The sequence below is a fragment of the Pyrgilauda ruficollis genome, unplaced genomic scaffold (assembly GCF_017590135.1).
Source record: "Pyrgilauda ruficollis isolate IOZ18807 unplaced genomic scaffold, ASM1759013v1 scaffold221, whole genome shotgun sequence".
Lineage (NCBI taxonomy): Eukaryota > Metazoa > Chordata > Aves > Passeriformes > Passeridae > Pyrgilauda > Pyrgilauda ruficollis.
The window spans coordinates 280016-303966 of record NW_024521540.1 but is presented as its reverse complement, the minus strand read 5'-3'; the positions used below and the strand labels follow the sequence as shown (position 1 = coordinate 303966).

The 23951-nt window shown below is 51.3% G+C and overlaps 1 protein-coding gene across 1 annotated transcript in view; it reads left to right on the top strand.

The window, feature by feature from the left end:
• Nucleotides 1–22931, top strand: part of MYH10 (myosin heavy chain 10) — an 80705-nt gene extending 57774 nt beyond the window's left edge. Inside the window, exons 15-40 of the mRNA XM_041468612.1 lie at nt 443–636; nt 1331–1452; nt 1977–2046; nt 2144–2304; nt 2891–2999; nt 3086–3217; nt 3986–4192; nt 5548–5685; nt 6199–6322; nt 8885–9056; nt 9770–9982; nt 10076–10220; nt 11242–11448; nt 12362–12466; nt 13472–13624; nt 13926–14174; nt 14697–14909; nt 15580–15792; nt 17013–17174; nt 17756–17884; nt 18617–18705; nt 18992–19115; nt 19198–19406; nt 20274–20382; nt 20871–21043; nt 21335–22931. Of these exons, the coding sequence (XP_041324546.1) occupies nt 443–636; nt 1331–1452; nt 1977–2046; nt 2144–2304; nt 2891–2999; nt 3086–3217; nt 3986–4192; nt 5548–5685; nt 6199–6322; nt 8885–9056; nt 9770–9982; nt 10076–10220; nt 11242–11448; nt 12362–12466; nt 13472–13624; nt 13926–14174; nt 14697–14909; nt 15580–15792; nt 17013–17174; nt 17756–17884; nt 18617–18705; nt 18992–19115; nt 19198–19406; nt 20274–20382; nt 20871–21043; nt 21335–21479 (4067 nt within the window). The 3' untranslated portion in view covers nt 21480–22931. The remainder of the gene's footprint in view (nt 1–442; nt 637–1330; nt 1453–1976; nt 2047–2143; nt 2305–2890; nt 3000–3085; nt 3218–3985; nt 4193–5547; nt 5686–6198; nt 6323–8884; nt 9057–9769; nt 9983–10075; nt 10221–11241; nt 11449–12361; nt 12467–13471; nt 13625–13925; nt 14175–14696; nt 14910–15579; nt 15793–17012; nt 17175–17755; nt 17885–18616; nt 18706–18991; nt 19116–19197; nt 19407–20273; nt 20383–20870; nt 21044–21334) is intronic.
• The last annotated feature ends 1020 nt before the right edge of the window (nt 22932–23951 follow it).

The window sequence follows — 23951 nt, the reverse complement described above, 5'->3', positions numbered from 1 at the left end:
TCCACAAAGCTGATTTAAACGCAGCAAACAGCTTTCCTGGTCATGTAGAACTGCAAGTAAAGAGCTGGATATTTCAGCCTGTACCTCCTGAAGCTACACTGAAACGCTGTGCACTGTCAGAGCTCAGACAGAGAGCTGGCATTTACCTCTCCACAAAGCTGATTTAAACGCAGCAAACAGCTTTCCTGGTCATGTAGAACTGCAAGTAAAGAGCTGGATATTTCAGCCTGTACCTCCTGAAGCTACACTCTTGTGCTGGATGAGTCTGTGGCTTTGGTCCCCGAGCTTGTGCCCGGTGTCGCGGTCCCGCTGCGCTGCCGCTCCCGGCGCTGTCCCCAAGCTTCCGCTGCTGCTCCCGTGCCACCACGGCCACCAGGGCCACCAGGGCCACCCTGCCGGCCCCTCAGGGGGTCACTGAGCCCTTCCCCCTTGTCACCCGCAGTGGATCGCATCGTGGGGCTGGACCAGGTGACCGGCATCACGGAGACGGCCTTTGGCTCTGCCTACAAGACCAAGAAGGGCATGTTCCGCACCGTGGGCCAGCTCTACAAGGAGTCCCTGACCAAGCTGATGGCCACGCTGCGCAACACCAACCCCAACTTCGTGCGCTGCATCATCCCCAACCACGAGAAGAGGGTAGGTAGGGGCTGCAGGCCGCTCCTCCTTCTTCTCCTCATCGTTCTCACCTCGCTGAGCCCTGCGTCCTCTCTGCGCTTTCCTCCTCTGTTGCTGTGATATTTTTATCAAAAATCTTTTGCTAGGGTTTTTTCTCTTGAGAAGCTGAGAAGCCGCAGAGGAAAAGAAAAGCAATAATTATTTGCTGCTGTGGAATGCAACAGGTGCATCTTTGATTAGTCCATGTAAATTGTTTCTACTTAATGACCAGCCATGGTCCAGTTGTCTTGGGCTCTCTGAGAGTCAGGAGCTTTTGTTATCATTCCATTCCATTCCTGCCCTTTCTAGCTTTCTGTCTGTATCTTTTCTCTATTCCTTTTAGTATAGCATTTATAATATAATACAACATAATATGATCGTAATATAATACAATATAATATGATTATAATACAATATAATATAACATAATATAATGTAATGTAATATAATATCAGCCTTCTGAAACATAGAATCAAGACTCATCTCTTCCTCATCCTGGGGCCCTTAAACACAACCACACTTCTCCACTCAGGGTTTGATTGGCACGGCTGTCACACTGAGCAGTGTCCTCTTAGAATTCCCTGCACCTCCCCTGACTCACTCACTTGGCTTCTGGCCTGAAACACTGAAAGTACAGTAATACCAATTAAAATAACCCGTGTTTTGTTTTGTCCAGGCTGGAAAACTGGACCCACACCTGGTTCTAGATCAGCTCCGGTGCAACGGGGTTCTGGAAGGAATAAGGATTTGTCGGCAGGGATTCCCAAACAGGATCGTGTTCCAGGAATTCAGGCAGAGGTAACAGCAGCAGCAACAGCCTTTCGAGTTCTTGGGAGCTAAAGTGCCTTATTAAATAATTGAAAACCCCACAGTCCTCCCTTCTCCCCTAGCCCAGCTCAAAGAAAATCAAAACCTGATTGTGAGGCCTTGAACTTCATGTGTTTAACTAGTGCAGTTTATTCTGAAGGCAGTAGACAAGGGGAAACAATCCAAAACTGGCTGCTGGAAAACTTCCTGGAGGAATTCCCTAACTGTGCACTTGGTCACTGTAGTTTGTGCAATAAGTTTATACTATAAATCACACTGCTTATTGCTAAATGTAAAGGTGTTTTCTTCATTTATGCCATAAGTTTATATTATAAATCACACTGCTTATTGCTGAATGTAAAGGTGTTTTTTCATTTATGCCATAAGTTTGTGTTATAAATCACACTGCTTATTGCTGAGTGTAAAGGTGGTTTTTTCATTTATGCCATAAGTTTGTGTTATAAATCACATTGCTTATTGCTGAGTGTAAAGGTGTTTTTTCATTTGCCTTCCAGGTATGAGATCCTGACTCCCAATGCAATTCCCAAAGGTTTCATGGATGGTAAGCAAGCCTGTGAGCGTATGGTAAGTGTTCATAGCTAAATATTGTCTAAGCATTGAAAAATTCCCCTAAATTGTCCTTTTCTTGGTGTAACAACAATGCCCTTGCCTGTCTGTTCAGATCAGAGCCTTGGAGCTGGACCCCAACTTGTACAGAATTGGACAGAGCAAGATCTTCTTCCGAGCTGGAGTCCTGGCACACCTGGAGGAGGAGCGGGACCTGAAGATCACAGACATCATCATCTTCTTCCAGGCAGTGTGCAGGGGCTACCTGGCCAGGAAGTGAGTGTGCTCTTGGGGCTGGATCTTCCCTTGGGTCTCTCAAGCCTCTCTGACAGGGAGCTGTGCTTTAAAACTTGAATTTCAGGACACATTTTCTCAGTGTGTTGCCTGAGGAACTGTAATTGTATCCTGGGTGTTAAGAGGATTTTTGCCTGGGGAGAATTTTCACCTTCATTCCTTGGCAATGTCTCCTCTCCCTGCTCTTGCCTTTGTGGCACACACAGCCCTTTACAGTGTGCAAATTCCTTTGTATCTCCTCTTGTCCCACAGGAGGTTCCTGGAAGTTCTTTGGAAAGCTGCTTTTTAAAAATTAAAGTAGCTAATCCATCCTGATTTTGTCTTTTTAAGAAAAAAACCTGCTGAGATTAAGAGCAAGCATAATTTTTAATTATTGGAAATGGTGAATGCAGCTCTTGCTCTGACTCTGTAGGAGCAAGAACTCATAAATTCAGTGTAGTTACTGAAACTTATATATAAGCCTGCTTAAGGTCTGTAAGTGTTGTAGGGTTGGGTAACCTAAAAATTAAATGTTGGTTATCTGTATTTAACACATTTATTTATTTATTTAACTTCTTGCTGTTTTCAGGGCCTTTGCAAAGAAGCAGCAGCAGCTGAGTGCACTGAAAATCCTGCAGAGAAATTGTGCTGCATATTTGAAGCTGAGGCACTGGCAGTGGTGGAGAGTGTTCACCAAGGTTCCTTATGTTCTGTCCTTTTCTGTTTCATTCTCCTGTAAATAGCTGAGTGCAGGCTCTCACATCTCCATTTCACTCCTTTGCAGGTGAAGCCTCTTCTGCAGGTCACTCGTCAGGAAGAAGAGCTCCAAGCCAAGGATGAGGAGTTGATGAAGGTGAAAGAAAAGCAGACAAAAGTGGAGGCAGAGCTTGAGGAAATGGAAAGGAAACATCAACAGGTTTGTGTCCAAGATCAGCTTTTGCTATGCAGGGCATGGATTGTGCTCTGTCCTGTGGGAGGGAGCCAAGGAGGATCAGGTGAGCTGATTCCCACTCTGCTGGAGTGTGGAGTGGAAGATGCAGCACGAGCTGCTCCTCCAGGGCTGCAGAAACAGGTTACCAAAACAAACCCTGATTTTGTGGCCTTCCCTGGTTTACAGGAGAAATTCAGTGCCAGTGTCATTCTGTGCCTGGGCTGGCCAGGCTGTGGGCAGGCACCTGGGACAGCTCCACAGATCTGGTGGCTTCCTGTGCTGGCTAAAGGAAGAGCAGTTTCAGTGTCACCTTTGGCAATGTCCCTTGTGCCTTTGGCAGTGTCCCATGTGGCACCCTGATCTCTAAGCTGGAGAGACAAGGAGCTCATGGATGGGCCCTCAGTGGGTGGGGGCACTCCAGGGGTGGCAGGCCAGTGCCTCCATGTCCAGTGACAAGTGGCATCCTCAGGGATGGGGACTGGGACTGGCCAGAAGTGCCAGGATCAGCCCATGGCCCTGCTGTGGCACTCTGCAGGGAGCAGTGCAGGAAATGCTGCTGGAGCCAGAGCTGCTGTCCTCTGGACTGCTGCTAAAGCCTCTTCTGGAAGTCCTTGGTTTGGGATGTGGATGTGGGAGGCAGGAACTGGGGCAGAACGTGGCCTTTGAGTACCTTTGTGGCTGTCACAGGTGTGATCTCTCATGAGAGTCTCTGAAGTGTCATTTTTAAAGCTTCACTGCCTTTTGTATTTGCAGGTGCTGGAGGAGAAGAACATCCTTGCAGAGCAGCTCCAGGCTGAGACAGAGCTCTTTGCAGAGGCTGAGGAGATGAGGGCTCGCTTGGCTGCCAAAAAGCAAGAGTTGGAAGAAATTCTCCATGATTTGGAGTCCAGGGTTGAGGAGGAGGAGGAAAGAAACCAAATATTGCAGAATGAGAAGAAGAAGATGCAGGGCCATATCCAGGTATGGTTCTCAGTGACTGGAGGTGGAGAAGTAGGATGGGGAAGCTCCTCAGCATCCCTACAGGACAGAGGAATTTGGCTCCTGAGTGGAATGATCTCTTCTCTTCTCTTCTCTTCTCTTCTCTTCTCTTCTCTTCTCTTCTCTTCTTCTCCTCTCCTCTCCTCTCCTCTCCTCTCCTCTCCTCTCCTGTGTTGAGTGTGATGAGCTGTGTGGTCTCAGGCAGGTGAGGAGAGAAAGCAAAACCAGGATGTCCTGGCAGGGTAAAGGAAGGTGTCAGGATGCCCTGGCAGGGTAAGGGACAGCCAGGATGTCCTGGCAGGGTAAAGGACAGCCAGGATGCCCTGGCAGTGTGTGCTGAGGGATTATTAAAGGCAGCAAAGTGCTCTGAGAGGGCAGGGCTGCACAGGGCTCAGGGACAGACTGATGGGATGGTGTCACTTGTGAGAGAAACGTTCCTTTTGGACTGAAATCCAAGGAACAACATGAAGGATTTTACTCATTTGACTTCATCAAGACAATATAATTCCCTCCAAGTTACTTGATTGAGGTGTTTTTGAAAATCAGATTATTTAGATGCTTCCTTTTAAATGACGGTGGCCCTGAAAAAGGGAGTAGCTGAGAACTTACCTGTCTTTAAAAATATTAAAAGTAGAGTTGAAGAGGAAATAAACTCCACTTCTCACAGCTTTTGATGCAGTTTAAAAATGTCTGTTAATCATATTTAAATGAATCATGTTTAAACCCTCAGAAGCACAGGGCATTATTGCTTTTTAACTCTGTGTCAGCTGTGACACTGAAATAAGGAGAGCTGTTTCCTGTGGAATCTCTCCCCAGATCCTGGTGTTTTTCCACCAGGTGCCCTGTTCAGGTGCAGTGTGCTGGGAAGCCTCTGCCATAAAGCCTGACCTGGTTGGTTGTCATTAATTAGAGATTTTTTATTTTATAGTTGGAATTAGGAAGGTGAAGACTGGCAGTGAGTGTTTCCTAGAGAACACATTTCACCCAAAGCTGGAATCCAGAGCATCAAAAATTCCATGTGCATCCCATGGCCCTTCATTCCTCACCAGATCATTGATTCTGTACATGAATCTAACAAAGTAAATGTGGGTTTGGTGTGTGTTAGGGCAAGAGGCTTTTCAAATAACACAAAGCATCAAAAATTCCGTGTGCATCCCATGGCCCTTCCTTCATTCCTCACCAGATCATTGATCCTGTACATGAATCTAACAATGCAAATGTGGGTTTGGTGTGTGTTAGGGCAAGAGGCTTTTCAAATAACACATCTCTGTCACTAAGTTAAAAAACCTCAATGGATAACCTGGAAGATGCACAGATGCAGTTGTGTCTCTTGCCAGGACCTGGAGGAACAGCTTGATGAGGAGGAGGGAGCTCGGCAGAAGCTGCAGCTTGAAAAAGTGACAGCTGAAGCAAAGATCAAGAAGATGGAGGAGGAGATCCTGCTGTTGGAGGACCAAAATTCCAAATTTCTGAAGGTGGGAGCAGTGTGTGGGGTGGAGGTGCTGAGGGACAGCTCCCAAAGCTGCTGTCACAGGGTCTGGGACACCTGGACACTTTGGGGGTGACCAGGGCAAAGCTGAGACACTGGAGATGACTTTGGGCTGACATTCCAGAGGGAGTTTGTCACACACTCTTCCCAGTTTCATGACTCTCCCAAATCTTAGAGCTGGAAAAATGGTTTATAGCTGCCATTGTTCTCTGCAGACAGATTTCCAGTGCTGTCTAAAGCCAGGCCTGCTGTGTGCTGAATTCCAGGTCTCTCCTGGAAAATAAGTGTTCATGGTTCCAAACAATTCCAGCTGGTCCTTGATATTGACAATCACTTGAAATGAAATCTGTCATAGAAACAAAATCTGTAATAGAGTCTTGTGCTCTCTGACAGCCCTCTGTGGGTTCTGTACATTCCTTTATTTGCACTGCTTAGGGACTCTGGAAGTTGTGTTGAAAGTTATTTTGACGTTGTTTTCCCTCCCCTTGTTCCTCCCCAGGAAAAGAAGCTGATGGAGGATAGGATTGCTGAATGCTCTTCTCAGCTGGCTGAAGAAGAAGAAAAAGCCAAAAACTTGGCCAAACTGAAGAACAAGCAGGAAATGATGATCACTGATTTGGAAGGTTTGTTGTGCCTGGAATGGCCTGGGAGCAGCCCAGGAGGGGATGGATCCTTGGGGCAGGGCTGAGGAGGCTGCCCAGGCTCAGCTGTGCAGACCCAGAGCTGCTGCTCCAGGAAAGCTGTGCCTCTGCCTTGTTGCATCTGGCTGCTCAGTCTGTCTCCTCTTGAACTTGTCAGGTTTTCATTTTTGAGAATCCATGTCCTCTGTAGACACATTCAGAAGTTCCTGCTCTTGCCTGTATCCATCAGCACCAAGGGAGAACATCCTGGCTCCTGGAAGCTTCTCCCACTTTCCTCTAACACAGAGCAGTGTATTCCTGCAGGAATGGCAGCAGGCATTCTTTAGGCTTCCAGGACTGTTTTTCAATAAGCAAATCTAATTTGTTTTGCTTTTCTTAATATTTATCTTCATTATATTTACAGGTATATTTTATTTTGTAGTGCTTTTTTTATTGAGCAGCCTGCTCTGGTGGAAGGTGTCCTGCCCAAGGCAGGGGTGGGAATGAGCTGAGCTTTAAGGTCTCTTCCAACCCAAACCATTCCATGATTCCATCTACAGTGGTTCCATTCCTTTAGCCATTTATTTCTGATTGTTTTGCCAGTGTTGTCACAAGTGAAACCTGCCCCATGTGCAACCCTTCTTGATTTTGTGTTGTTTTATTTTAATTACTATAGATACTGTGCAACATCAACGAGCTGCCAAGTCAAAGTTGCAAAATAACATAGAAAGTTGTTCTCTGAGCCCTAATTTGGGAATGCTTCTTGCACTTGGTGTGCTGGGGCCTGTCCTGGTGCATTTTTTAAGGCTGATGTGCTTCTGGAAGGGTATCAGAGTTTTACCTTATCTGTGTAGGCAGGTGTTGAGCTAACAGGGGTAGCAGTGATTGATGAGCCTTGTCTTTCACAGTTGCATTCAGAGACTTTAAGGTGGGTCTAAGCAAGCTTTGCTCACTGGAAAATAATGCTGGAGTAGCTCTGTGCTTAACTCAGGGCACAGCTTGACAGATGGGTTTGGTTACAGAGCCATTCCAAGACTGATGGCCTTAGAAGTGGAAATTAAAGCTTATATTTAAGGCATGCAATTTCTTGGCTAGGAAAGCAGAGTAAAATGATATTTACTCTTGGAGATGACTCAAGAAGCCATTAAGGTCTCTCTGCTAGAGTCTAGACATAGATATTTGGGGAAAAAAAATTAATTCAATTTGCTGTGAACTCTCTCAATTACAAAATTGTGTCTTGTGACTCTGCTGTAAGTGTCACTCACCAGGAACCTCACGTGAAAACAGAGGGGAAAGTACAAATCCTTTGGAATGTGAAACTGCTTGGAGAAAAGCAGTGTTACCTTAGGTTGTCTGGAAAACCCCAGATAGCCCAGGGTGGCTCTGAGGTGGTTCCTGACCATGGCTCCCTTTCCATCTAGTCCAGAAGGAGCTTTGGGAAGGCTGTGAGGGAAATCCCTGCACGGAGGAGACACAAAGGATTGAACAAGGGAATGAACCTGCTGTCACCTGAGCTGTACATTTGTGCCACTGCCCTTAGAACTGGGCTGGGGCTGAGCTCAGCAGAGCCTGCTGGGGCTGGGACCTGCTGCAGCACTGCCAGACTGTGCCCAGCAAGGCTGGGACCTGCTGCAGCACTGCCAGACTGTGCCCAGCAAGGCTGGGACCTGCTGCAGCACTGCCAGACTGTGCCCAGCAAGGCTGGGACCTGCTGCAGCACTGCCAGGCTCTGCTCAGCAAGGCTGGGACCTGCTGCAGCACTGCTCAGCCCTGCCAGGCTGTGCCCAACAAAGATGGGACCTGCTCAGCCCTGCCAGGCTGTGCCCAGCAAAGCTGGGACCTGCTCAGCCCTGCCAGGCTGTGCCAAACAAAGCTGGGACCTGCTGCAGCCCAGCTGAGCTGTGCAGCCCTGCCAGGCTGTGCCCAGCAAAGCTGAGCCCAGCTGAGCTGTGCAGCCCTGCCAGGCTGTGCCCAGCAAAGCTGAGCCCAGCTGAGCTGTGCAGCCCTGCCAGGCTGTGCCCAGAGCAGGGGCTGGGCTTGCTGTGGCCCTGCTGATGGGGTGCTTGTCCCAGAGAGCTCCTCAGGGCTGGATGTCCCAGCTGCACAATAAACATTGATGGGATGTGATTAAACAGCACAGATTCTTGTAAAATTGTTTATTCAAGTTTACTTTAAGCTGTGCCATTTTCCAGCAGATTTTTGGAGTCTGGCCTGGCCCTTCCAAAGCCATGTAATTGTTCCAGTCCACAGTTTATCTTCTTTTTTGGGTGTTGATGTCTGTGATTATCTGGCCTAACAGCTCAAGCTGCTCTGTCAGATCCCACTCCTTATTTTCTACCAAGATGTTTCTGTTGTTTCATCTCAAGCTATTCACAGTTGTCAGAGACTTTTCCCTGACTTCCTGGTGAAGTCATGCAGCTCTCCTTTGCTATTTCGTTTTTCTGCAGGCTAGAGAAAGAATTGAGGCAGCATAAATTAAACTTCCCACCCTTCCTGCCACCCCCGAGTCCGTGAGGGTGACAAGAAGGACAATTCCATAGGAATTTAATTCTTTGCTTCCTTCAGAACGCCTGAAAAAGGAGGAGAAGACCCGCCAGGAGTTAGAAAAAGCTAAAAGAAAACTGGATGGGGAAACTACAGACCTGCAGGACCAAATAGCTGAGCTGCAAGCCCAGATTGAGGAGCTGAAGATCCAGCTGGCCAAGAAGGAGGAGGAGCTGCAGGCTGCTGTGGCCAGGTCAGAGTGGGACAAAGCTGCTCCCAAAAAGTGAATTTCAGTGCCTGCAGTCAGGGCTGGCGTGCTGCAGTCCAGCCAGCTCTGGAGCCCTGTGCTGTGCACAGGCAGGGCAAATTCACAGGAATTCAGGGATCCCCCAGCGTCCTGCCCCTACAAACCTGCACAGAGAAGAAGTTTCACGTGGTGTAACAGTGTTTGGGCTCTGGAAGCTTTTTTAGTCTCCCAAAATTCGGCCTCAGGAGGGAAAAATGTGTATTTCTCTTAAAGTGTTGGGCAGGACAGACTTTATCCTGGTTTGTGTGATACTCCATGTTATGCTGAACACCACCTGTATTTTTTAAATAGAATTTTGCAGGAAGAGAAAATTCTACAGATGGAACATCTGTGGGGCAGTGTTGAGATCTACAAAATTGGAATATCTGACTGTAAACTAAAGCTTGATAACTCTGATAGTGCACCTTGGTTTTATCTGTGGTTCCTTTCATCCATCCCTGGAGGAGTCCAGGCTGGACAGGCCTTGGAGCAACCTGGGGTAGTGGAAGGTGTCCCAGCCCATGAAGGGGCTTTGATGATGTTTAAGGTTCCAACCCATCCATTCTATAAATGTTGATATTTATTTGATTGCAGAGAAGTTCAGCTGGGTTTGTAGCTCATTGAAGCAGGGGGTTCTGAGGGGAGGTGCAGTCCCAGTAACTGTGGTGCCTCTTTGACAGGGGGGATGAGGAGGCAGTGCAGAAGAACAATGCACTGAAGGTGATCAGGGAGCTGCAGGCTCAGATTGCAGAGCTCCAGGAGGATCTGGAGTCTGAGAAGGCATCAAGGAACAAGGCAGAAAAGCAGAAAAGGGATCTGAGTGAAGAGCTGGAGGCTTTGAAAACTGAACTGGAAGATACTTTGGATACCACTGCAGCACAGCAAGAGCTGAGGTAGGGTCATGGTCTGTGTAAGAAAGCACCACTGAAATTCATCTGTGATTTATAAAAAACTGAAATGCTGATTTTTTTTGATGACCCCTCCAGGACAAAGCGAGAGCAGGAGGTGGCTGAGCTGAAGAAAGCAATTGAGGAGGAAACCAAAAACCACGAAGCCCAGATCCAGGAGATCAGGCAGAGGCATGCCACTGCCCTGGAGGAGCTCTCTGAACAGCTTGAGCAGGCCAAAAGGGTGAGAGGAAAATGAACTTTGTGCTCCAGGTTTTTTCTAAGTACCATAGGCAGCATGGTTCCTTGCAGGAGACCTGGGCTGAGGCTTCCCATGGTCACAGAGCTAAGATGTCCTCTGAAAATCCATCCCAATTGTTGAGATTTCTCGTGTTGGTTTGACAGTTTGCAGCTGTTCAGCAGCACATCTGTGCTGTGTCCTCTGGTCACCAGCAGCTCCTGCTCTTTTTCACAGGGAGAATTATTCCAAAAAAAGAAGTGTCTGGTTTTTGAAATTACACCTGGAGTCATTCACAAATGTGTGTGTGGACAGTTCCTGTCCTGTGGTGATGTTTTTGTGTATTGTGAATACTGCACAAGCTTCCTTAGTATTCTAAATTAGGTGAGAAATGTAGTTAAACTATGATTTTCACCAGCTTTATTTTATTCACCTGAAAATCTTCTGCATGTCTTCTGCTCCTTATTCAGTAAATATTCTCAATAGGAGCATGAAAAGATGGAAAAATACCCTGCAATCTGAAACAAAGCTCCTGTGACAAGGGGGTGTCAGCTCTGTGATACAGCACAAGTGACACTTAAACATCCCTGGTGCCAGTGATTGCTTTTTGAAAGGCTTCTTGCAAATGTCAGTGCAGTGCTGAGCATTGCTTTGTTCTGCACTTCCAGGCTGCTCTGCCCACTCAAATCAGGGCAGCTTTGGTTCCTATCTTCCCTTTTGTTTCTGTGAGATGAGCCATGCTGATCTCTTCATGGGCACATTCCTTGCTGCTTGCAGTGCTACCAAAACAGTCATTCCCAGTGCTGCCATCCCAGACCCTGCCCTGCTGCTCCTCCCTGACCTGGGGAGAGCAGCCTGGCTTCCCTCAGCCTTTGCTGGCACACTCAGTGCTCCACAGCAGCATTTCACACCCTGCTGAGCCCTTGGCTTCTCTCTGAGCATGGAAACCTGAGCTGCACAATCATCTGTCCCAGGAAACATTCACCTGCAACACAGGCTTGAACCTCTTCCCTTTTGTCTTCCCTAGTTCAAAGCAAACCTTGAAAAGAACAAGCAAGGCTTGGAGTCTGACAACAAGGAGCTGGCCTGTGAGGTGAAGGTGCTGCAGCAGGTCAAGGCAGAGTCTGAGCACAAGAGGAAGAAACTCGATGCTCAGGTGCAGGAGCTGACTGCAAAGGTGTCAGAAGGGGAGAGGCTGAGGGTGGAGCTGGCTGAGAAGGCAAACAAGCTGCAGGTAAGGCTCTGGAAATCCTAAAATCCTGGAAAACCATGTGCAGAAATGGCCTGTGGCTGATGTGGGAGGTGACCTCACCTCAGCAAGGGCTCTCGTGGACCTGGGAGACCTCAAAGTGGTGCTGTGACATCAATCCTGAATGTCTGGGCTGTGTGAGAGCTGCAGTGGCTTGGAAGGATGTGCTTCCACCCTGGAGAGCAGATCCTGCAGGGAGCTCTGCCCAGGCCAGCTGAACCAGGGGTTGGCTTGGCTGGGAACTGAGTGCATTGGGCTGAGCTTTTCCTTAGGGATGAGCAAAAACTGATGGTGGCCACAGGTTTGGTTTGGTGCTCCAGGCTGGGAGCCTGGCAGGGAGGGGTTGCAAGCACAGGCCCATTTTTGTGGGAAATGGAGCAAACAGGCAAAATGCAGCCATGGCTGACTTTGAACCACAGCAATGAGGGCTGCAGGTAAACCCAGGTAAAGCTCTCCCAGAAGGGAATGGCCCAGCTCTCTGGGGGGGAAGCTTTCAGGCTGTCTCTCAGGGTATATAAAAGTAGTGTAGCCCAAAATAATAAGCTGGCACCTGGCAGTAACCTTTCCTCTTACAGTGATGCTTCAGACCCAGCTGCCACCCTGATGATCCCTGAATTAATGCATGCATGAAATAGATGGTCCTGGAATTAAAAATAGCATTAAAGTGTGAAGGCAGGGATCAGAGCAACGTGCTAAATATCAGATTAGCTCTGGTTTTGTTACTGCACTTCAGCACTGACATGCAATTTCCCTTTTTGTAGCCAAACTTCAGTGGTTTTAGCTTGTTGTCTCCCTCTGTTGGGCTCTGTACCTGGAGTTTGCTGAGGTTCTGTGCTCTGCAGTTCCAGCCCCAGTGGGATTTGGGCTGTGCTCTCACCTTGGGCTGCTTGCTTTGCAGAATGAGCTGGACAATGTCTCCAGTCTGCTGGAGGAGGCAGAGAAGAAAGGCATCAAGTTTGCCAAGGATGCAGCCAGCCTGGAATCCCAGCTTCAGGATACACAGGTGTGTGTGCAGCAGAGCTGAGCTTGGCACTGGAGCTCTGCTCCTCAGGGAAGTGCTGACTGCTAACAGAAAACACATTTTCATTCATGCTTTGCAAAGCCCCCTGGGCAGAAGCTGCATTTCCTGTTCAGCCCAGTGACATGGGATGGATGGGGATGGCTCAGCCACATGGGGAACCGAGTTTTCATTCTCTGAGCTTCACTTCCTGATACTTGGTCGTTCTGTTTTGTGTCTTTGTCTCTGAGGGAGATAAGAATCAAAAAAAAAAAATCCTTTCCAGGCAGAGTTTAATGTCAATATCCTTGGGATATGTGAGGAACAACAGTCTTCTGCTGACGGCTTCAGATTCTTACAGCTGAAGTTCAAACTGTCAGGTTTTGGTTCTTAATTAAGAAAATGCAGCTTTCTGCAGATAAGCATCACTTCAATATATATTTTATCTTGCTTGTATTAAAGTTCTAATGGTGGCCAGTTAACTCTGAATAATGTTAATGACAGCTGGAGGGGTTTGTAGGGAGCAGGATGGGGGAGAGGGGGTGGGATGGGGATTACACCTTCCATTACTTTGTTATGACAGAAGTTTCCACCTTTAAGGTGACCTTTATGTTTAAACAGTGCAGAAAACCTGGAAGCATGCTGCCATTGCAGGATTTGCTGCTCCACATTCTTCCCAGGTGGTTTTTAATAGGTGCTCTGTGTTTGTCTGAAAAAAGAAAAAATACATTTTGAAGGTGATTTCTGGGCTAGTCCCTTGAAAGATGGGAAAGTATCATCCCTTAATTTCTAGAACAGACTCTGGCATGGGTTCCCTGACCAGAGATCTGCTTTATGAAGGTTTAAATGTGCCCAAAATGAATGGTCAGTGGCTTTTTCAGAACCCAAATAACAGATACCTTCATAAAGCATGTCCTTGTCCCAAAATCTGAGGGAAAATGAAGCTGGAAGTCTCCATGTGGAGCTGTGGGGGCTCAGAGCACACTCAGCCCTGCCCATGCTGTGTCCCAGGAGCTGCTCCAGGAGGAAACCCGCCAGAAGCTCAACCTCAGCAGCAGGATAAGGCAGCTGGAAGAGGAGAAGAACAACCTGCAGGAGCAGCAGGAGGAGGAGGAGGAGGCCAGGAAGAACCTGGAGAAGCAGATGCTGGCCCTGCAGGCCCAGGTAGGCTGCTGTGAGAGGCAGAATTTGTGTGAGGAGCTGTCCCAAAGTGGTGTCCCAGAGCTTTGGGGAGCACATCATGAACTTCCACGGGTGCTGGAGCAGATTTTGGAGCGAAGCTTCCATTGCAGTAGTGCTGTGTCCCCTGAACTGTGATGGGCAGGGCTTGGGCCTCTGGGAGCCTGAGAACTGCCAGGTTCTGTGTTCCCTTAGCTTTGCACTTTGCACTTTGCACTTTGCCGCAGCCCCTCACCCCCCTCTCCTGATGCTCTGAGGGGCTGCACTTGCTCTTGTTGAATTTCAGCTGGCTGAGGCCAAGAAGAAGGTGGACGATGACTTGGGAACCATTGAAGGGCTGGAGGAGACCAAGAAGAAGCTGCTGAAGGACATGGAGTCCCTGAGCCAGCGCCTGGAGGAGAAGGCTCTGGCTTATGACAAGCTGGAGAAGACCAAGAACCGCCTGCAGCAGGAGCTGGATGACCTGATGGTGGACCTGGACCACCAGCGCCAGATCGTCTCCAACCTGGAGAAGAAGCAGAAGAAGTTTGATCAGGTACTGCAGTCTGCTGTCACCTTCTGGTTTTTTAGGGATTCTAAATGGCACCTGGTTATTGTTGCTGAGCTTTGTGTGCAGAGGGTCTGGCTGTGCTGTGGTTATTGATGAGTCTGTGAGCAGCCTTTGTTAGGAGCAGTGTGTCACTCCCAGCTCTGTGAGCCAAATGCCATCTCTGGGGCTTGTCAGAGCAAGGGATCAGCTCTTCATGCAGAAAAAGAGAATTATGCTGGAACAAAAACTTTAGAGTTTTATTGCAGTCCCTCAAGGTAGACTAAAAAAGGATCTGAAAGTTGGGAATGATATGAAACTTGAGTGTTGATGAGTAGCTTGCTTTCCTCCTCTCATCCCAGAGGAGCTGTAGCTGTTCTCTTACTGGCACTTTGATCACAGCTGAGGGACCAGGCAGCTCCTGAAGGCCAGTTAAACTCAGAGCATGAACCACTTCCTGAGTAAAGCACTGAGGCAGGAAGGACCTGATTGTGGAGCTTGGGAGATGCATTCGTTGTTTCTCATGTCCAGATGCTGGCAGAAGAAAAGAACATTTCTGCCAGGTATGCAGAGGAGCGAGACCGTGCTGAGGCAGAGGCCAGGGAGAAGGAAACCAAAGCCCTGTCCCTGGCCCGGGCCCTGGAGGAGGCCCTGGAAGCCAAGGAGGAATTTGAAAGGCAGAACAAGCAGCTGCGTGCAGATATGGAAGACTTGATGAGCTCCAAAGATGATGTGGGCAAAAATGTGAGTATGGTTCCACAGGCTGTTTGTTACAGACTGGGAACAGCAGGGAAAACTCCCTGGCTGCACAAGGGGCTGTGCACCAGAGCAGAAGCTCAGAAGCTCTGAAGCTCACCCAGAATGCTGGAGGAATTAATGCCCAGCATAATTAACATCTTCAAAGCTGTGTTCTCCCCCTCATGGAGATCCCAGATACCAGTTTGGTACGTTTGGGTCAGTGCAGGTGGGACTGCAGTCAGACAGAGCTGGTCATGTGTTGCAGCTGTGACAGACCAGGGCAGCCACCTCCCCATTTTTGCTCCTGGGTATATTTTCTGTGTATAAATGAGGGATAATGAGGATTTCTGTTACCTTTGGTCAAGCTGAGTTGCAGGACATGGCTGAACCAAAGGCAGAGCAGAACTGTGATCCTTCAGTGTCCTCTCCATCACCCAGCTGAGGCAAAGGCCCCTGCCCTTCCCTGATGGGCACTGAGTCACTGTGCCCAGCCCCACATCTTTACCCAAGAGCCAGATTTCCCCTTGGCCAGCCTGGGTCAGGGGGTGGGTGTGCCCTGGCACCGTGGGGCTCTGCTCCAGCCCCAGCTCTGCTGTGGCTCCCTGTGCCCTCCCTGAGCTGCTCTGCTGCTGGGAGGCCCCCCCAGGACAGGCTCTGAGCAGAGTTTGGGCTGTAGGTCCACGAGCTGGAGAAGTCCAAGAGAACCCTGGAGCAGCAGGTGGAGGAGATGAGGACTCAGCTGGAGGAGCTGGAGGATGAGCTGCAGGCCACAGAAGATGCCAAACTCCGCCTGGAGGTGAACATGCAGGCCATGAAGGCCCAGTTTGACAGAGACCTGCAAGCCAGAGATGAACAGAACGAGGAGAAGAAGAGGATGCTGGTGAAACAAGTACGTGTGTTTTACTTCGTGTTGCAGTCAGGAGGGGAGGAAGGGCTTTGGCCAGAATTCTGAGCCTCTGTGCTGCCAGAAAAATAAACACCTTTGCTTAAAGATTCCATCCAGTGGAAACCCCAAACCAGAGCACTTTTACAAACCATACAGTAGTTCTGGCTGGGGGCTGCCCACTGTCCCCAGGCAGGGTCAGGTGGTGCTGGTGGCCTCCAAAGCCACCCCACGAGTCTGGCTGTTGCTGCCTGGCTCTATTCCCAGCACAGGGACACCTCAGTTGCATTTTCAAGCCCATCCTGTTTGATGTCCAGGAACAAATCCATGGATGCTGAGATAGACTTTTAAATGTGAACAGTTTCCTAAATGGAAATCGTGGCAGAGCTTTCAGATTTCCAGACTTGAGAATTCTGGGAACACAGAGATCAGAAGAGCCTCAAGAAATGCCTTTAGAGGATCATGCTTAGTTCTAAATCAACATTAAGTGTTCAGGAATAAACCAGCCAATATTTCAATATTTTTCCCAAGAAAACAAAAACTGAGAATCACCAGTGTAGAGCTATCCTAGGAATAAACCTGGCCTGCAGGGTTTGAAGGTCACTGCAGGACAAAGTTGCTGTTATCTGAACTGAACAAGAGCTCCTGACCTTGCACTGGGAGGGAGATTTGCTTCAAAACAGAATATTCTTTCATGTTGTAAGCTGTGGCATTTCTGGCTCAGTTTGTTTTGCATAGGTTTGGCTCAGTCCATGTTGCCTGGCTGTTCACACACTCTTGTTTTGTTTTATTTTGGGAAAAGAAGTTGTTGGTGTATAAGTGCCAGTAACAGGCTGTTCAAAGGGAATGGTTTCATTGTTTTCTTGAGACAATGAGGTGATTCTACTTCTTATTTCCCATCAGAGTTAGCTCCATCTGCCCTGGAGCCATCCCCTGGGGTGGGTGGCAGTGGTGGGCAGGAGGCTGAAATGCAAATGCTCCAGAGCTGAGTCCTTTCCTGGCCTTTCCCTTGTGCTCAGTGCAGAGATCTCTGATCCATGTGGGACCTGGCCCTGCCCTGTGCCTTCCCCCTGGCTGCCTTTGCCATGGGGAGGTGTCCCCGTGCCCTGGGCAGCCCCTGGGTGCCAGGCTGGCCCTGCCCTCGTGCCCGGGGTGCCAGGCTGGCCCTGCCCTGCCCTGCCCTGCCCTGCCCTGCCTGGCAGGGGCTGATGCTGCCCTCGTGCCAGGTGCGGGAGCTGGAGGCCGAGCTGGAGGACGAGCGCAAGCAGCGCGCGCTGGCTGTGGCAGCCAAGAAGAAACTGGAGATGGACCTGAAGGACCTGGAGGGGCAGATAGAGGCTGCCAACAAGGCTCGGGACGAAGCCATCAAACAGCTGAGGAAGCTCCAGGTAGGCACAGCTGGGTTCTGTCCTGCCCAGGGGCTGCTTCCCTTCAAGTGCAGCTGGGGGCAGGAGGAGAGTCAGACTCCACTGGTGGTTCTGACATTGTCCAGCCTGGAATTATCCTCTAGGCAAAACTCATCCTTTTATAGAATCACAGGATGCTTTGGGTTGGAAGGGATCCTGAAGCTAATCTTGTTCCAAACTCCCCTGCCACCAAGCCACCTTCCACATCGCTGGCAGTGTCCAAGGCCAGGTTGGAGCAGCCTGGGACAATGGAAGGTGTCCCTGCCGTGGCAGGGGTGGCACTGATGATAACTAAGGACCCTTCCAGCTCAGGTCATTCTAAGATTCCACTCTATAATTCTGTGGAATGCTTGAAGTCTTGGAATGTGATATTTCTGACCAGGCATTGAGGGGTGGAAAGATGAGGAAATGAAATTTTAGAATACAGAAGAACTGGAAATGCCTTTAAGAGGAATGAAGCCACTTTGGGAGAACAAAGGGGCTGAAATGCTTCAGAGCTGGAGTGGATCTTGTGAATGTCCTGATGCAGCCTGGCTGTGTCTCACCCTGCTCTCCACCTGCAGGCTCAGATGAAGGACTACCAGCGGGAGCTGGAAGAGGCCCGAGCATCCAGGGATGAGATCTTTGCCCAGTCCAAAGAGAGTGAGAAGAAGCTCAAAAGTCTCGAAGCAGAAATACTCCAGCTGCAAGAGGTGAGATGGAAATCCAAGAGATGTGTTTTTCTTGTCCCTGTGCCTCTCCTGTCTGCTTCAGCTGCAAGGCTTGCAGCAGTTGCCCACACTCAGCACACTTCCCTTGCTGCCTTCACAGATAACCTGGCACTGCCTGGGGCTCCTCCAGGTGGCCTTGGGTGGCCTTCAGAGCTCAGTGTGGCACTTGTAGAGCATTTCATTGTCCTTAGGAAATGCTTGAGTGCTTCTGCCACTTAATGCAGATGTATAATCTGAGGTTCAGTGCTGTGTGTGCTGTTGTGCTGGAGCTTTTTAATTTTTATTTTCTCCTTGTCTTCATGCTGAGAACTCTGTGAGAACCTAAAACATTTGCTTAATTTAGCACCTACTTTACACTGACTGTGTCTATCAGAGCGTGGGGCACAGTGGTTTCTCCTGCTGCTGAGGGCTTGGGAGTTACTGATCTTCACAGATTTTTTTCCCTTTGCTTTGGGTGGGGAAGGCTTCAGGGACAGGGAGAAGTAACTGCACTGGGCAGTGAGGGAACATCCAGCTCATGTGTCCTGCTGCCTTATCCATAAAACCCCTGGGATATCCCAGTTCACAGCTTCTCCCAGAGGCTGTTGGGGGCTGTGTCTGCAGGGGCTGTGGGATTCCTGGGGCTGTGTCTGCAGGGGCTGTGGGATTCCTGGGGCTGTGTCTGCAGAGGGTGTGGGATTCCTGGGGCTGCCCTGACTGTTCCCACCCTGGCAGGAGTTCGCGGCGTCGGAGCGCGCGCGGCGGCACGCGGAGCAGGAGCGCGACGAGCTGGCAGACGAGATCGCCAACAGCGCCTCTGGGAAGTGAGTCAGGCTGGGCCAGGGAGGGGCAGGATGGAGATCAGGGAAAGGTTCTTCCCCCAGAGGGTGCTGGGCACTGCCCAGGCTCCCCAGGGATCAGCCCTGGCGCTGCCAGAGCTCCAGGAGAGTTTGGACAGCGCTGCCAGGGTGGGAGGGTTGGGCTGTCTGTGCGGGGACAGGAGCTGGATCCTTGAGGGTCCCTTGCAGCTCAGGAGATGCCCTGATGCTAAGTGACCTCCCCAGGAGCTCTGTTGGCTCTGGACACGCCCTGACCCCTTGCCCTGTGCAGGTCAGCGCTGCTGGACGAGAAGCGCCGGCTGGAGGCTCGGATTGCCCAGCTGGAGGAGGAGCTGGAGGAGGAGCAGAGCAACATGGAGCTGCTCAACGAGCGCTTCCGAAAGACCACGCTGCAGGTGAGCCCGGGCCAGCTGCTGTGGCTGTGACGTGCACAGGGGCTCTGGTGGCACCGAGTGACCCCTGTCCCCTCCCTGCCAGGTGGACACGCTCAACTCGGAGCTGGCCGGCGAGCGCAGCGCGGCCCAGAAGAGCGAGAACGCGCGGCAGCAGCTGGAGAGGCAGAACAAGGAGCTCAAGGCCAAGCTGCAGGAGCTGGAGGGCTCTGTCAAGTCCAAATTCAAGGCAACAATTTCTACTCTAGAAGCCAAGATTGCACAGCTTGAAGAACAGCTGGAGCAGGAAGCCAAGTAAGGGGGAAAGACCTGGTTGCCTGTGTGGGTTGAACGGCTGCAAGTTCCGTGCTGGATGTTTCTGAAGGGCCTGGGGTGTATTGGGGTGTATGGTCTGGACACTCCTGTTTAGGGGGTACACTTTAACAAGGCAGCTGTAGAGTAACTGGGGCTGGGAGTTCCAGAATGGATTTGCTTCCTACCAGCTGCATGAACTCTGCAAGGTGTTGATGTCCCAGAGCCACAGGGTGCTGCAAGAGTTTCCTGGGACAAGATGAAATGTCCCCTGGGTGCTTGCTTAGAGGAACAGCTTGTGTGGGACAGCCTGAGATGAATCCTGTGCTCTCCAGAAGTCTTTCTGCGTGAATTATCCATCTCTCCTTGAATCCTATTCTTAAAATTCACTTCTTTAGCTGGTTCCTCCCCCTGTTTGCAGGTGGGGCTTGTCCTGCCACCACCTCTCTCCTTTTTCTGCTCTGAGCTCTGCAGCAGGATTGTGTTACTGGTTGAGCAGCATCTGTAAAGCTGCTCTGTCCAATCTCTTTGTGAAGGCACCCTCTGAGTCCTCTTTGTGCCATGCTCACACTGCCCCAGGGCTAAGGCTTTGTGCTCTGAGAGCTGCATCCCTGCATCCCTGCATCCTTACATCCCTGCATCCTTGCATCCCTACATCCCTGTATCCCTGCATCCCTGCACCCTTACATCCCTACATCCCTGCATCACTCCATCCCTCCATCCCCTCCTCCCAGCCAGCCCCTGGCACATGCATCAGTTGCATTGCTGTGCCTGGCACGTTCAGAGCTGTGCCAGTTGCACCTCGGGGGGGCAGATCTCGTGCTGCCAGCCCTGAGCAGTGGGAGCAGCGATGCCTTTGGGCTGTTGCAGGGAAAGAGCAGCTGCCAACAAGCTGGTGCGGCGCACGGAGAAGAAGCTGAAGGAGGTTTTCATGCAGGTGGAGGACGAGCGGCGCCACGCGGACCAGTACAAGGAGCAGGTGGGTGGGGGCTCAGAAAAACCTCCTGGGGTGGGAAGGGCTTGTGAAGAGCAACTGTAGTGGAAAGGGAATTAGAGTGGTGATGAAACCAGCAGGGAAAGCCCAGCAGGGACTCTCCCTGTGTGTGTGAGCTTTGCTGGGATGGGCTGTTCCCACCCTGCTCTCCCAGGGCCGGGAGCTCCGTGGTGTTCTGGGGTCCAGGCTGGAGCCTGCATGAGTGTGCTGCATCCCTGGGCAGGGCTGTGCTGCATCCCTGGGCAGGGCTGTGCTGCATCCCTGGTCCGGGCTGTGCTGCATCCCTGGTCCGGGCTGTGCTGCATCCCCAGTCGGGGCTGTGCTGCATCCCTGGGCAGGGCTGTGCTGCATCCCTGGGCAGGGCTGTGCTGCATCCCTGGTCAGGGCTGTGCTGCATCCCTGGGCAGGGCTGTGCTGCATCCCAGGGCAGGGCTGCAGCTGCGGGGTGACCCCCAGTGCTGGCTTGGTTGCAGATGGAGAAGGCCAACGCCAGGATGAAGCAGCTGAAGCGGCAGCTGGAGGAGGCAGAGGAGGAGGCCACGCGCGCCAACGCGTCGCGGCGCAAGCTGCAGCGAGAGCTGGACGATGCCACGGAGGCCAACGAGGGGCTGAGCAGGGAGGTCAGCACCCTCAAGAACAGGCTAAGGTCAGTGCCCCTGGAACACTGGGACTGGGATTGACCTGAGCCCTTCCGAGCCCACAGACCCCCCTGGGGAACATCCAGCTGGGGAGCTGCTGGGATTAGGGGATGGCTCAAACTGGAGCCTGGTGGTGAGAGCAAGGAAGCTGCCAGATATTCCACAGGGATATTCCTGACAGTGCAGGGATGGATGGGATATTGGGAAGGAGTCCTTCCCTGGGAGGGTGGGCACTGCCGTGCTCCCGGGCTGGCCCGGGCGGTGCCGGAGCCTCTCCCAGCGCTGCTCTCCGTTCGCAGGAGGGGGGGCCCCATCACCTTCTCCTCGAGCCGCTCGGGCCGGCGGCAGCTGCACATCGAGGGCGCCTCGCTGGAGCTGTCGGACGACGACGCGGAGAGCAAAGGCAGCGACGTGAACGAGGCTCCTCCCGCCCCCGCCGAGTAGCGGCCGGCCCCGCCTGCATGCAGAGACCTTTCCAGCCCCGCGGGAGCGCCCCGGGCGCCCTGCCTGCCCTCGGAACTGCCTTGTGGCCGGAAAGCTGCCTTACGACCCTCGGCATGTGCTACAAGGTTCCTTATCATAGGTCAACCATGTCTTAAGGCTCTCCAGCCTCACCACACTGTACCCTGCTTCAGATATAGGTACAACTGCTTTTTTATATATAGTAAACAACCGGGATCGTCTCTGTTCAGTGCATCTCTTTTCCAGATACTCATTGTAAAGCCATTTTATAAAGCATCATGTGAAGGATGAAACTTTTTTTTATCAATCCAGAAGCGTCATTCCCAGCGGGTGGGGGGCCAGGACAGACCCCTTGCCGTGGCTGTGCATGCCTTGTGTCCAGCAGCATCCTTCAGGCTCCGGGCTGGCCGCAGCCTCTCGGATCAGTGAAGACCAAACCGCTCCCGTTTCTTTCTTTTCTCCCAATTGTTGTGATCCGCACACACCCCCCTGAGTGAACTGTGAAAAACGGCCTTGGGAAGTGTTAGAGGGAAGTGTAGGGATGAGTGGTAGTGTCGTTTTTATCCTGCAATCCCATTTGAAGTGTTCTCAGCACCCGCTCCATCCGTTCGTGTCCATGCAGTCCAGGCACACCGAGGTGGGTCCCGTCCCCGCTCGGCCCGCGGTGCCAGAGCCCCCTGCAGGCACCCGGGCTGGCTCGTGTGAACAGCGCTGGGAAACAAACACACAGCACAGGCACAATAATTTATTAATGTGAGGCCGTGGGAGGCTCTGGGGCCCTGGTCCTGTGGGGCCGGGGCTCGGAGCTCCTGCCCTGGATGGATGGATGTTGCCTGCCTACAGTTAACATGCCAGTGGATGTGAATCCTTTTTTTTTTTTGTTGTTGTTTTGTTGTTGTTTTTTTTTTTATTTTGAGCAGTATTACAGTGAGTAGTTAGCGTTCTTTTTGTTTAAATAGCTGAAAACTGACATTACAGAAAGTGCCTTAGACACTACAGTACTAAGACAACGTTACATATATAATTTGCCTATATAACAATGATTTAATGTATTAATTTTGACTGTGCTTCATATCATGTACCTCTCTAGTCCAAGTGGTATTATTGATATTAGTGACAATGAATCAGTGTTAACTAGGAAACTTCCTCTGCCACATGCTCAAAACCCATGGATTTCCCTTTTTGGTTAAAAGCTTTAACATCTGTCGCAAAGGTTTTGTTGTGTGTGTTTGGATATTTTTAATCAAACTGGCTGTTGACCACCAGGCGTCTGACTGCAAATATCTTGTTTTCTTGTATACCCATATTTCTAGACAATGATTTTTGTAAGACAATAAATTTATTCATTATAGATGCGGCCGCCTGCTCTGTTTACTTACTGGAAGAGCTCTCCCGAGGCTGGCATAGACCTTAATAAACGAGATATGACTGGAAGCTGCCTTTTCCCTTCTTCCTGTTTTGTTTGCTTGCTGGGTTTTTTTTTCCCTTTTATTTTGACCTAAATACAGCATCAATGGCTTGGTCCGAGCTGAGCCTTTGCCTCTGAATGCTGCTGGCAGGGCCCAGCTGGAGCACAAAGAGACTCTGAGCTCTGCTGCTGCCACTCAGTGCTGTGGCACAGGCTCTGGGCTCCTGCCTGAGCAGTCACATCCCTTATTTTGGGGTCTTGAGGTGCAGAACCTGCCCTGGAGCTGGGCAGGAAAGGCCTGGGAGCTGCAGGAGCTGGAGCCCAGGGTGGGAACTTTGGCTGGGTCTGGGACCAGGGTGGGCCCCCGGATGGGTGGGAGGGGAGGAGGGAGAGGGGAGGGCAGTAACGGGGAGAAGGGGTGGCCATGGGGAGGGTGACCCCGCTGGACTGGGGGTCTGAGGCTCTGGCAGGAGCTGGCAGCTCCAGAGGAGCAGGGTGGAACCTGCCTGGGGTGTCCCTGCAGGGCCAGGGCCCCCAGGACAGGGACAGGAGAGGGGCACAGCCCCGGGGATGGACAGGGACAGGAGAGGGGCACAGCCCCGGGCAGGACACGGGCACAGCCCCGGGAATGGACAGCGGGACCCGGGACGGAGCCGAGCGCGGCCGGAGAGCGGCAGCAGCGGCACAGGCACAGCCCCGGGCACGGGAGGGGATGGAGCAGCCCGGGAAAGGGATGGAACAGCCCGGGAGGGGATGGAACAGCCCGGGAAGGGATGGAGCAGCCCGGGAAAGGGATGCAGCAGCTCGGGAAAGGGATGGAGCAGTCCGGGAAAGGGATGGAGCAGCTCGGGAAAGGGATGGAGCAGCCCGGGAAGGGATGGAACCGCCCGGGAAAGGGATGGAGCAGCCCGGGAGGGGATGGAGCAGCTCGGGAAAGGGATGGAACAGCCCGGGAAAGGGATGGAGCAGCCCGGGAGGGGATGGAACAGCTCGGGAGGGGATGGAACAGCTCGGGAGGGGATGGAGCAGCTCGGGAATGGATGGAG